General features: G+C 29.0%; 1 protein-coding gene across 1 annotated transcript; it reads right to left on the bottom strand.

Annotated features, from left to right (window-relative positions):
- Nucleotides 1-6,652: 6,652 nt before the first annotated feature.
- On the bottom strand, nucleotides 6,653-9,594 carry LOC129303834 (uncharacterized). The gene is made up of 5 exons (XM_054943376.1): nucleotides 8,953-9,594; nucleotides 8,072-8,371; nucleotides 7,808-7,981; nucleotides 7,509-7,727; nucleotides 6,653-7,266 (listed from the first exon to the last, which is right to left on the bottom strand). Exons 1-5 carry the CDS (start codon nucleotides 9,418-9,420, stop codon nucleotides 6,919-6,921), a joined length of 1,509 nt encoding a protein of 502 aa, XP_054799351.1. The 5' UTR covers nucleotides 9,421-9,594; the 3' UTR covers nucleotides 6,653-6,918.
- Between the last annotated feature and the right edge of the window lie 5,005 nt (nucleotides 9,595-14,599).

Here is a 14,599-nt window from a genome sequence, read left to right as displayed (position 1 = left end):
CTTTTTTTGAAAAGAAAAAGAAAAAATTATATACAAGTCACATGCAGCAAACTTATTCAAGTCCCACAAAATTTAAAAATCACAAGTAAGTCTCTTAAGACCTAAGTGTAATTTAAAATTAGGTTGTAAAAATAATAACATCCCTATTAAACATATAGTACATCAATCAAATAATTAATTTATAACTACTTTATCAGCAATTTACAACTATAATTCTAATTTTTTATAATTATAACTTCATATATTCAATAGTTAAACAATCATACATTACTAACTATTTTTAACATTAATTATTTAACTATTTAATATGTGAAATCAAAGTTGTAAAAAATTAAAATTATAGTTTTAAATTACTGATGAAATAGTTATAAATTATTAGGAATATTATTGTTTTTTTATTCAAAATTTAAATTGTACTCAAATCTTAAAGGGCTTAGATCTGATTTCTGAATTTTATAAAATTTATTCGCAAATAAGTCAGTTTCATGGGACTATATGTAATTTTTCCAAAAAAAAAAACGGGGGGTAGGATGGACCCAAAAATTACCATGATCGAGTCCATAATCGACGACAGGCTCGCTAGCTCATTGATAAAAAGCCCACAGCCTGCCATTAACAAGGAGAAATCTTGTCGACGGCTCTTTCACGCTGGTCGGCCACTGACTAAATGGCGAAACCCCAATGCATTTTTGTCCATCCAACATTTTTTTTTTAAATAATCAGTTAATAAGGATTTTAGCCCTTTTTTGAAATTCTAAAAGATTACTCTCTCCATCTCAAATTATAAAATACTTTCAAACAAAATCTCACATATTATAAAAACTCATTAAATACACTTAACAACCTTATCTTTTCAAAATAAAAATATAAACTTTCAAAAATACCCATAATTTAATATATTAAAAAGAGAAGGGATATAAATTAATTATAGAGATAGAAAGGGTAATATTGAAATTGATACATTTAATAAAATTTTAGTCTATCTAAAGTGTCTTATATTTTGGAATAGAAAAACTCCTTTAAAAGTGTCTTATAATTTAGAATAGAGGGAGTACTATCTTTAATAATCATCAATAGCCTTACACGATTTATAATTGTACATATAAAAAACTAATACTCCCTCTAAGTCATAATATAAGATATTTTCTATAAACCTTACATGATTCAAAATATAAGGTATTGGATAACTTTTATGTTAGTTTTTTAACTATATCCCTACTTCATTTATTATTTTTTTAAAAAAATCATGCATTAAAATTTTAATTACTATTATTGAGGACCTTACATAGGATATTTAATGAAGATGTAAATGAAGAGATATAGACATTTTTAAGAATGTAAGATTTCAATAAACATTATTAGTAAATTATAAATTAATTAACTATAACTTATATTATGATTCAAAGGAAATAATTCAAATTGCTTGATATATCCATACTATTATTGTAGTTAATATCAATATATGTTAATATTTGTTTGATAAGAATCATTAAAATATTTTTTATTTTAAATTTTTTATTTATATTCAATACTTTTATATTCCGAGTTTAAAATTGATGCTTCTTCATTTTTTTTTAAATATTTTATATTAAATATTTTTATTTCTAATATATTTAAAATTCACTTTTAAAATCAAAGATTAAGATTTTGTAGAAAATAATTTTTTATATTTCAAAAAATAAATATTTTTTTATTTGCTAATATTTTTTACTATTTATTTATAAGTATTTTCATTTCATATTGTAAATTATAGTTGGCATATATTTTTTATTTTATATCAAAATCTTCTATGTGATGAGAAAACTAATATTTAAAAGAAAATGGTGTGTGTGTGTATGCATTGTATCCATACTTTTTTAAAAAATGTAATTATCACCTAATTGAATATATATTCACTTAATTGAACATGTATGATGGATAATTACTCTTTCCATTTCCCTTATTATTATAATGTTGCAATGTTTAGAAAATATGAATTCTTTAAATTGATAATCATTAATTTAAACTATTTTTCCTGTCACTGCCTATATGTTTGTATGTGTAAGTATTTGTGTGTGCGTATAATCCTTCCGTTCTAAACTGTAAAGCACTTTTAAAAAAAAAATTTGGCATTTTAAAATATAAAATATTTTAAAAAAATTAAAATTTTATTAAATAGGCTTATTTTATTATTACATTCTTTCTCTATTTAATTTTTGTCCCTCTATCTTTTTAATAGACTTATATACTTAGCCTTATATATTTAATATATTTATATCAAATTAAATCATGACATGTACATCTTAATATATTAATTTAATTAACAAAAAAAAAATTATTATAGAAAAAATAATCCATAAGGTTGTTAAATGAGCATCATTTGTAAAAGTTTATATTTTTATATTAAAAAAATAAAATTGTTAAATACATTTAATAAAATTTATTAGTATTTAAGATTTTAAAAAAAATATTTTATAATTTAGAGCGGATGGAGTATCATTTAAATCAATAAATGTATTAAGCATCATCGTTGACTAAAGAAAAAATAAGTAACTTACATTTTTGCCCAAAAATAAGAAACTCATATATGCTTGATCGCTGCAATTCAGCTCTTATATTTCATTGGAGGTTTATGTAGAACTTTTTGTTTCTCTCTTATTTATAGAAGTGTTGGGAAAAGTCTTGGGGCAAGATATTTTGCACAAAAAGATATTTAAATCAATAAGATCTGAAAAATAAAAATCTTCTTTACTTTGCATTTTGAAGTGATTTGAATTGTGACTTGGGAGGCGGTGAACAGTGATTTGAGTAAAAAAAAAATTACCTTTATTCTTTAAAAATTTCTATTGGGTATTTATAAAACAAACATGTATGTGTTGGCGTGGTTTAATTTTGGATTTCAGGTGAGAAGCGTCTGCCCGTTAGTGATTGTCAGACATGTCAAACGAGTAAATCCTCGAAGTGAGAAGTGTATCAAAGGATTAAAAGTTCCCAAAAATTTTTACCACAATTTTCTTAAATTACCAAAGCTAACTAAGAAAATATAAAGTACACAATAATGCGTGGAGGAACGAAATTGCATTATTGAGAAGTATTTACAATTGAGCTCCAGTAATCAAAGGGAAAAGTAAAATAAATTTGTCTTGAAGGTCTAGATTAGGGTTGTTGAGGGTTGCTCTGGGTAAAATTGGGGTGATGCTGGGTCAATTTAAAATTGCTCAAGGCAAGTTCATTTGAGATTGAGTGTTAGTGCTCGCCACGGTGCTTCAGTTTTGTGCTTGCTGCCCTTTATTAAAAAAACAAACAAACAAACAAACAAACAATAGCACCAAAAGAAATGTTCTTCACAAGTTGAATATTATGTTTGAATAATAAAACTCAGCATGCTAGAGATGCATAATTTCAAGGATAACTATAGAGTCTTTAGGCTCTTTATCTTAATTTATCCAAATATAAAAATGTAAAAAGATTAGTGTAAAAGGTGTTTTTGATTAATAAAAAATAAAATATAAAGTCATAATGTTTATAACTTATAAACTGAAAATAAATCTAAGTTTAAATGTGAAATACAAGATAGAATAATTCAAAAAAATGAATCTGAGATGGTTTTTGACATAAGTTGTTGTTGTTTATGATGTTCATTCCCGTTTCTGATAATTTGACCCTATTTTATAATCATCCATCTGAGACCATTGTACCCAAATTTGAAATTTGTATGTGAAATATTTGTGATCACTTAGCACGGCTTCGTGAGATTCATGACACGTCAAATAATGATCTCATATCCACTCAATAGTGTCTCATACCCAATTGCTCCAAGTCTTAAGGGTTGACATGACTTCTTTTGATAACAGATTAAAACCTGTCTTCATTTAAGCTTGTCATTTCAGTTTTCATTTCTCTTTATAGTTTTGGATTGATGTTTCATTTTAGGCCTAAATGAGGAGCAATAACTGTTCGTGCCGATTTGAGCATTGAGGGTGTGCTTCATTGAGGGAGAGTGGCAAGGCAAGTGTTCCCAGCTTCTCCAGAAGCAAGGAGAGTGGCCTTGGACTTGGAGCTGGTCGCCGCTCTATCAAAACACGGCATTCCACTAAAACTCTTCCAGGACTAGTCTTGTCGGGCAACACTCTGTTTTTTGCCCTATTAAGCCTCAATGGATTTCTCTTTTAGGCACTGATTTGACTCCAAATAATATATTTAAAAAAAATCACATCTACCAAGTCGATGAATTTTTTATGAGTAATCTTTTATTTCAAAAATAAATATATAAAAAATAATGGGAATATATACACACACATACTCACACATTAAAATTAATATTTTAAAATATTTTTATGACATTCAAAATATCTTTTCAAGCGCATCATTTGCATTTTTATTATGTTATTAATATATTTAAATTATTCTAATTTTTTATTATAAAAATATATAGACTTTTTCAAATTTTTATCAAATTGTGACATTTTAAAATGTATTTTTAACGCTTTTTTTTATTTTAGTTATACCTATGGGCAATCATTTCTTTAAGTTTGTTTAAATTTAAAAGATTGATTATTGTATTTTAAGTTTAATATACACACATACAATTTATCATGTGTGTGTGTGTGACATCTCAAATTTTAAATAAATCCAGCAATAGTGTTTCAAATACTCCCTACGTTCAAAAATATAAGATATTTTTAATTGAATCTCACCTCTCAATAAAATAGTTTATCTGCTTTTAAACTAACTCTATCTTTTCATATTTATCTCTATTAAATACCCTCCAATAAATATAAAATAATTATCAATAAGGGCACTTTAAAAAAAAGCAATGATTATACCTCGAAAAACTAAAAATGCCTTATATTTTTAAATATCCAACTCCTCAAAAAATGCCTTATATTTTTTTCATGAAGGAAATAAATAATAAGTCATTGAATAACTATCTTTATTTTAAAGTTTTGCAAAGTTGTGGCATCCCTGGAGGGGGGAGGAAAAAGATTAAAAATTAAACACTTTTAAATGATAAAAGATAAATGATCATTGAAAGTTATAGAAGACTCCCTCATTTTGTTATATATAAAATATTTTTAATTAAATCTTGTATGTCAATAAAAAATTATTATTTAGTTTTTTTTTTGTCTGAATTTGTTAGTTAGTTGAAAGTACATAAAATTATAACATTTTTTCAATTTTGCTCCTAATAATATTATTAATGTCATAATAGTAGGTAAAGCACACAATTAATATATCCTTCATTTTCAAAATGATATGAATAAAATTGTCCAATCACTCAAAAATATCATAATATCTCTTATAATTAATAACAAAATAAGCTTTTAAAAAATACCTACATATAGAGGCAGAGTGAGTGAACAGAAAAGTTCAATTAATAGTGTTCCAAATAAAAGATAAATAGTTGGTGTAGTTTTTGAAAATGCTTGAATAACTGAAATTCAATCCTCACGGGCATTAGATTTTAGATTTTATACTTTTATCAGTTTATGTGTTTGTTTTCTTTCTGTTTGTCTATGTTAATATGGCCAATAAAAAAGTTATTGATTTAATATTATTTTGTATGGTGTAATCTTTTTTCCTTTTTAACAATTTTTGCTCTTTAGATCAATATAGATAATTCATCATTATTTTAGTCAATATATATGCATTAACGAATATTATTTTTTGATAATTAATTAATATTATTTTTAACAGGAATAATGTATCATAACGTTTTTTTATAATAAGAATAGATATCAATTAATTAAACATAGAGATAATCAACCAACTTGGTAACTCAACTTATATTCCAAATTGGTAAACCCAAATAAGACAAAAGTCTCAAGATATTAAAAATTTAAAACCAAACTTGGTTATATAAATTATTTTATATATTTGGATATTTTAAGTCTGCCCCAACCGTTTGAGCTTGCTTGGCAATATAGAAAACCTTTGCAATATAGAAAACCATTTAAATTGACTCTTCCTATTAGAATAAAGAAAATTTAACATCATGTTCCCTGAATAATAATCTTAACTGAGATATCCTTTCCACATTAATCTGATGCCAAGTAAAATTTCACTACTCGAGTGCTTTCTAAAAAACTTATAATTCTAGTTTTGTTTTAGATTCCATGCTCTTGTGTTTAGAATTTTAAATTAGTTAGAGACAATAAAAGTCCATCATAGCCATCCATTTGCAACTCATACAAATGGATGGATAAATATACTCTCTTTAGTTCATAATGTAGACATCTTTTAACAATAATTCACATACTAATAAGATTTTTAAATTAGTTAGAGACATTAAGAGTCCATCATAGCCATCCATTTGCAACTCATACGAATGGATGGCTAAGATATACTCTTTTCAGTTGATAATGTAAATATCTTTCAACCATAATTCGCATACTAATTTATAAAGTTCATAAAGTTTTTATTCTCATAAAAATATATATTATTTTATTTTTTTACCCTTAGAAATTAAGTTGATAAATACAAAGGATAAAATGAAAAAAAAATTGCAAATACTAAGTTATTTATATTTTGAACTATAATTAGCTGGGAGAGAATATTTATATATTGGACTGGATGGAGTACTCCACAACCCATTAAATGACCAGTCTCTTAGTAATTCATAATCCCTCATGCCTATTCTACATCAAGCAGAGACTTTGGATGAAACTAGGACTGAAAGACTACGAACATCTCTATCAAGGATCATGAGTTCTTTCCCAGTCACTGCAAGTTTTTAAGACTTGCAAAACTTCTCAACATGTAAACCTCATTCCACTTCACACCTTCCCCAATTGGTTAGGTGGTGTAGTTTTATGTTAGCAGTTCTCAACCATACATCTCAGAGACTTGCTAGCTTTGTTACAAAACTTTTCCTCAGCATTTGAAGATAAGAAACATGGCAATGCAAAAGGACAACTTGCTTTGCCATTTTCTCCACTTCTACCTCATGAACAACGACGAGTTCTTCCTCATTTCTGCCAATGGTGATCGTTGCGAAGCACGAAACACGCTGCGATTTCCATGTGCTCTTCTTTCTGTGTCTCTTGAGACCTCGTTTCTCTTGCAGTTGTCTATGGCGTGACTGTTTTCTTTCGTGCAACAAACCACGATTCGCTTCTCGAGCTCATTCTGTGTATCCGATAAAGTCACAGGACTTTTTGGCCTCTGCACATCGGCATTCTGTTCCTTCTTCAACATCTCAAGTTCAAGACGTAGGATCGAAAACTTGGCTTCAAGCTCATTAGCTTTACTTTCAGATGAGATAGCTCTCTGTCTCCATTCTTGCACCTAAGAGGAAGACACAAAATTAATATCAACATGAAGAACTCAAGTCTTGTCTAAGGTAGGCGTAATTATTCTCAAACTTCCTCACAAAAGGTGAAATGCTTTCAAGGATATTAAAATGAAGTTTAACATGATTCAAAGGTTTCAGAATCTGAAGTCAGTCATATCATATTAAAAGAACTTCAAGGACCAATAAAGAATGGTAGACATGAAAGAACGGAAAGCAATTCAGTATAGCAGCTTACAGCATTGTGTAGGGTTTGGACTTGATAATCCGAATTAAGGGCTCTATCTTCCCAAAAATCCCGGGAAGCATGCAATTCCTCCATCTCTTCCCTCACTTGACCTAGCATCTCCTGCATCAAAGACCATTGCTCTGTCTCTGCTCTAACTTGCTCTACAATTCTTTTCACAACTGCCTTACATTGTCCAGAACATACACTCCCTTCACTGCCATCTTTTTCCTGCAGCGTTTGCACTTGAAATAGAGTAAAAACTATTGCCTTGAGTCATGTGACAGAAGCTAAAGATAATGAGGATTTACCTGATGTGGTACTCTAATGGAAGACAGTAAATGACAATCCAATCTCTTGGAGCTTGAGGTTGAACTTGGATTTGAACTGTTGGCTGTGGAGAGCATTGAGTTATACTCTTCCTCCATACTTTGTAATAGTATTCCTTTTGACAATCCCTCCATTTTTCTTCTCAAAATCTCAACCTATAATAATTGAGGAGCCAATATGTCAGTTTCATTGTCTTGACAAGAATTTAGGATTCTAATGGAAGACAGATATGGTCCCTCTCTTACATTTAGTTTCCCACTTGAAATGATGTTGTTGCCATCCTCTCTGCTGCAATTTTTAATGGACATGGTTGCCTCAGCCATCTGTTGAATCGTTCTCACATGTATCTCCTCTAATGATCCTCCATTCTTCTCTAGACGTCTCCGAAGAACTGAAACTTGTCTGTCAAAATTGTTGTTTTTCCTAGCCTCTAGTTCCTTAGCTCCTGATCTCCTCTGCAATTTCTCAAGTTTCTCTGTCAACTCTTGGATCTCTTCCTCTAATACCATATCAACATCCTTTCCTTCGCAGATTTTGATTCTTCCCTAAATTCCATTTTGCATGTTAAAAATCAGACAAGTATCAGAATCAACAAGAGGGCAAGTGAACTCATAGAACAATGAGAAAGTGACAGTATCTAATTGGCATGCAGAAACCACTTGGTACATCAGTCACTATTTGGTTGCTAAGAAAATCCCAAAAAGGGAAGAAGAAATTCAATTCAATTCAATTCAAATTATAACCCACAAAGGTAAACCAAGAAATGCTTTTGAACAAATGCTTAAAGCAGACACTATTATATATGATATTCAAACAACCATAACATTGACTTAAAGCAAATTTCTTAATTTGACAGAAGAACAACTCATGTTTGTCCTTCAATTATCCTATATTCATCCAAATACTAGGATTAAACCTAATATATTACCAACTTGGTGACTTATGGCTTACCTCAGACTCTTAACTCACAGTCACGCCTAATAAATGAGGAATCAGATAGGTAGGTTTGGAGTTAAGAACTTGGATGGAGATAGAATCAAAGGCGGCATTAAAATACATTTAAAGAGCTAGATTGAAGTACTCAAGGAACAAAAAGGGAAGAAAGTGAGGGTACTAGACTACTAACAGAAACAAGGGTCTCAAGTGCAGATTTCAGAGTCCTCTCCATTTTAGCTCGAGTTCTATGAAGCTTCTTGATGACAATTCCCTTCTCCATTCTCAACAGATTACACTCTGCCCTCAACATCTCCGCCTGAAATCTCCATTTTTCTTCTTCTAAACCTAACCCACCACCACGAGGACCGCCATCAATTTCTCTGCTCCCAACTCTCTCTCTCCTCGTCTCACTTGCGCCACTGTAATCTAACACCACTATCGGAACATTTCGAGCCATTGGACGTTCTTGATCAAATAAAGTCTCCAACTTTCCCTTGCGCTCACTCCCGAGAGTCTCGCCGGAATTGGATTTTCCTTTGGGTGGCTTGGTGGGTCTCCGGCGAGGCCGGCGAGGCAAGTGGAGGATTCTGGGGGTGGGAGGTGGAGGTGGGTAATGCCATGATTTGGGTTTTCTTGACGCCGGAGTTGACATTTTCATGAATGCAGCATGAAAATTGAATTGAAAGGGTTAGTGTAAGGATGAAGAGGAAGAGAGATTAATAAACACATCGAGAGAGAGAGAATGTGTGTGTGAGAGAGAGAGAGAGAGACGAGGTGGAGGAGTAAAGAGTACAGGCGTGCAACCTCGTGAACAGAGCAATAACAGGGATTTCAAATGAAAGCTGTAGAGGCAGTGTGCTTGCTGTTTGGGTATTTACTACTATTTCCCGACGTAGCGTACTCCGATCCTGTTTGTTTCATGGGAATTTGAAAAAGATTTGGACTTATTGCTTGTTTCTTTGTTAACCCCAAAATGTCCTCCCCAATTTTTATTTCTTTTTGTTTTCTTAATTTCAATTTTTTTTTGGGAGAAAAACAAATACTATATACTCTATCTATTCAAAATATAAGATATTTTTTTAAGATAAAATGTCTGAAAATATAAAATTTTTTGGATTTTTTTGAAGTATAATTAATTAAATTTTTCCAAAACTACCCTAATTAGATAGTGTAATTAATATGGTTTTCTAACAAAGACACCCTATTATACATTATTAAATTAAGATAAACATTAAAAGAGTGTATAATTTTAAAGGCAATTACTTCCTCCATCCATATATCTAAAGTGTTTTTTATAAACTTATTTTGTCACGAAATATAAAGGATGTCATATTTTTTTAAATAATTAAGATACCACATGCTCTTAAGCAAATAATTGATGGATAAAAATGCATTTTAAATCTAGAATAAATAATTTATAAATGATTCACATGTCTTTTCAATGATTTCAATCTTCAAGCAAGATTCAATTGTTTATCTCTTCAAAATAATAGATGGAAAGCAAAATGGTGGTGCCGTCTAAAGTAAGATGGGTTAGTATTGACATTAATGGATTAGTAAATGACTATGGTGCAGCTACTTATTGTGGACTCATTTAAGATGACTAATAAAATTAGATTAAGGGCTTCTTTAAATATCTTAGCACAACTGTTGAACTCATGAATATTCTTAAAGGCCTTAACATATGTTGGAATGGAAAGTTCAGCAAAGTCACAGTATACTCTGACTTTATTGAAGAACTCTCACTCATGTATAACAAGTTCTTTGTTAATTATCTACTCACTAAAACCTATCAATAAAATCAAATAACTTGTTGTGAGATATTGGACGGTCGCCTTTGATTAACTAACTCACCAGGCCTCTACCTATAATATATATGTCCAAACTTTTGATATCCCACCACTTGGCTGTAACAACCTTTTATATATTGACATGAACTAAACTGTTTTTTTATACAATTTTTACTGTGGCCTTATATTTTAAAAGAAAGTATCCACATATCTTGATTCAATTAGAAGCGTTAAAGTACAAATCTATCTTCAAAGTTTTTTGCATAATTGACATCCTAAAGTATTTAAAGGTATAATATCACCCCTAATAATTTTAAAAATAATATAAAATTGCTCCGAGTTGATGATTTGACCATGTTGATTATTTATTTTGATTTTGTGAATGCTAAATGCTTGCTAGCAAGCCGTACGGGATTCTACAATTGAAAGTAAAATCTTTTTGTTTTTTTAATCATGGCCACATATTCATTTTCTCCTTCCTTCCTTATCATCCTTTTCCAATACCAAGAATTTTAATCAACTTCAAAGCCAAAAAATAAAACATCTACCAGCTAGCAGCAATGATAATCAAGGGATAGAAATCAAAGCAAAAATCAAACCAAAAATCAAAAGAGTGATTTAGGTTTAAAAGAACAACCTGGATTTCAAAAGAAACCCAAAGGAGAAATCAAGCAAAACAAAAAACAAAAATCAGCCGGCAAAAAAGGGAGAAAGAGTTGCTACTATGGGTTCGAGGGTGAGCTATTGAGCAAGCCAACATGAATATAGAAAACTACCCCTTAAATGCATCATCGTAATGCTTAGAAACACACCTCAGCAAACAAAAAAAAAAATCAAAATTGAAACTTGAATCAAGAAGTCAAAATTGAAACAATAATCAAGAACTCATCAATGTATCTATTTTGTCCCTTTTTTCCTTCAAATTGCAGCAGCTTCCTAGAATTGAAACCTAGGTAGAGGATCCCATGATCGAACCCTAATCCTTGCATAGATTTCCTAGTCAGTGACATTCACAATCAACTCAATATATCTTGAACAACAATCAGAAGTCACTATTATATGATATTTGCATGTGCTTTTAAAAGCGCTTTTGAATAAATGGTAATGAATTTGCTAAGGTTGTATTGCACGACAGCATGAGAATGGAGGAGGTCTATGAGTGTGCATGTTTGGTTGCATATAGATGATGCAATGAGCTTCTCACTCTTCAAAGGTCAATTAGGATGCCTATAATTAAAGCCGTCGATTAGGATCAGCCTGACCTTAAAGGGTCGATCCTTAGAGGGTCAGGACCTAAATGGGCTAGCCTTGATAAGCCCGATCATACTTCAAGTTTTTTTTTTTACAAGGCCTGGCCCTAGCTTTTAAGGTTGAAGAGCCAGCCTTCAAGGCCTCGACCCCTTTTTTATTTTTTTTCAATTTTAAAATTTTAAAAAATATATTTATAATCCTAAAAAAAGTTATTATACATAAAATTAAGTTTAAGAAAATAAATTTAAATCAATTTACATCACAATAAATAAAAAAAATTAAATATTCAAGTCTAATATCAAATAACAATATTAAAATAAATGTCAATAAAAATTAAACTTAGCTAATACTATTAGCTAAATCTTAATGAATGAATGAAGGAGGGACGAATGAGTCTAATTTATTTATTTCCTTTAGTTTTATATTTAATTTTCTATTTTTTTTATATTATAATTTTTTTAAAAAATAAAAGGGTTTAAAAGGGCTAGCCCTTTTATTTTTAGGCTTAAAAGGGTTGGCTCTTTTTTAAGCCTGAATTACTATTTTTTTTAAAATAGAGGCTCAGTCTTAATTGACAGGTTTACCTACAATTAGGGGAGAGTATTTGAAAATGCAAAGAGGAAAGGAGGGGTAGTAGTTTGGTAAACTAACCAACATGTATGGTGTAAGGTGGATGAAGAAGAAGAAGAAGAAAAAGTGGCAAGTGATGTGAGTGCCAAATTTAAGATTGATGGTCAAAAAACTAATGTTAACTGTCAAAGTAATAACAAAGCAAATTTGTACCATTTTTTAAAAACGTGGATATTGGGGTGACATTGTTTTTTTAAATACTTTATGATAGCAATTGTTCTTGTGGAAAAACTTTAAAGGCAAATATCTACTCGAGCCCTAATTGAAAATAAGTCCTTTAAATATATAAAGCCAAGTGTATAAATTCTTATTCCTTTTATTTTTAGATATATAACCTTTTTAACTAATTGTATGGGCTAAGAAAATTGGTTATATTAAATGTTAAGGTTCCTTATTTAAATTACATAACCAAAGCATAAATATTTAAAAGAGACCTATATTTAGAATGGGGGAGTGATATTTTTAGTCAAAAAGATTAGATATTAACCAGAGGTATTTTAGTGAAAAAATATTTATGTAGGAGACAAAGTAGATAATTTTTTTATATAAATTATAATGACTAAAACAAATTGCTTAAAAGAATCCTACATTTAAGACCGATACTTATTTAATGAATAAAATAAAAGTTTTTGTCGGTTTTACTAAGCTGAGTCAGCATAGCCAAATTACATATGAACGATATGCTTGCATATTACTACTTCTCTAGTTTTATTTATTTAGATGTCTTCAAATGGATGAGTTTCTCCACTACGTTTTCCTTTCCCTACTTTTCGGTTGCAAATATAAACTATTTAAATTAAAATTATACTTTTAAAAATTATTAAATCTAATTTAACAATTCAAATATGCCGTGGTTCCTCTATTGTAGAGAAGAAAGGCCAATTCCATTTTCATGTTATTTATTATCTATATATCAAAATTTAATAAGTTCTTAATTTTATCTCTATAAGATATTTGCTATCTTTTTAACATATTTTTTTTAATATTTAATAATATGACTTATAAATATGAAAAAAAATATTATTCTTCTACCCTATAAATAGAACTGGAAGGAGTACCTGTATACATAATTACTCCTTCTTGACCACAATATATGACATCTTCTAAAAACCTTTCTTGATCCAAAATATAGAATATTGGATAACTTTTATAATTTTTTTTAACTTTTTCCTTACTTCAGTTATTACCCTTTTTGAAAAAAAATGATATATCAAAATTATAATAATCATTATCAAAATACTTATATAGAGTATTTAATGAGGGTAAAATAGAAAACATGTAAAATTTTTTTTAAGAAATTAAGATTTTAAGTAATATTTTTTATAAACTATGAATTAGTTATCAATATACTGTATTTTAGTTCTGAGATAATGATAATGATAATGATAATAAATCCATGAGTGGGAGCAACAAAATTTAATCTAGCAGTGTCTCGTTTAAATTTAGAATTTTCCATCACAAGTGGTCAGAATTTCATGGACAGTAACTACACTGGAAGTCCTGACTTTCCGCTTAAGGAAACAATCGAATTTTTTATTTTTTATTGCTTCAAAATACTGGCCAAATTTTCGTCAGTCTCTTAAATAAGCATGGTTCTAACGTATACCCAAATAATAATAATAATAACATTTAGGTCCCACAAATCTCAGAAAAAATTATAAAAAATAAATTGTAAATATTTAATTTGACAGTTTTAAATAAGAGTCCTAATTACATTGTAAGAATTATATTTGAACTTAAATATTTTATATGTAATTAAAACCCATGAACTTGTAATTATCCGAATCAATATATTCAAGTCATTATTTTTAAAAAAATATCAAAAACCTAATTACTATAATTGATTTAATTTTTTTAGACTTATTCTCATTGGTCCTATTTAAAATGTACAGATAGAATAATTTTTTATCTTATTTATAAGATAGAGAGTACATTATTATATATATATATATATATATAATAAAATTAAAAAAATTATTTAATTTTGATTTTTTAAATAGAGTTAATAATTTAAAAAAATTATCTTAGAATAAATTTTTATCTTGATTTTAATAAAATATATTAGAAATTTTTTTGAATAGAACAACAAGAGTAATTGTCATATAATATGGGGGGAAAAGCACTTGCCATTTGCACTCAATAAACTGGCTTCTCTCTCAACGGCCT

Source organism: Prosopis cineraria, unplaced genomic scaffold, assembly GCF_029017545.1.
Source record: "Prosopis cineraria cultivar Desert tree isolate PC_DT_omini unplaced genomic scaffold, ASM2901754v1 PC2, whole genome shotgun sequence".
In the NCBI taxonomy this organism is placed as follows: domain Eukaryota; kingdom Viridiplantae; phylum Streptophyta; class Magnoliopsida; order Fabales; family Fabaceae; genus Prosopis; species Prosopis cineraria.
Note: the sequence above shows the minus strand (reverse complement) of the source record. Positions and strands in the feature narration are given on the sequence as shown.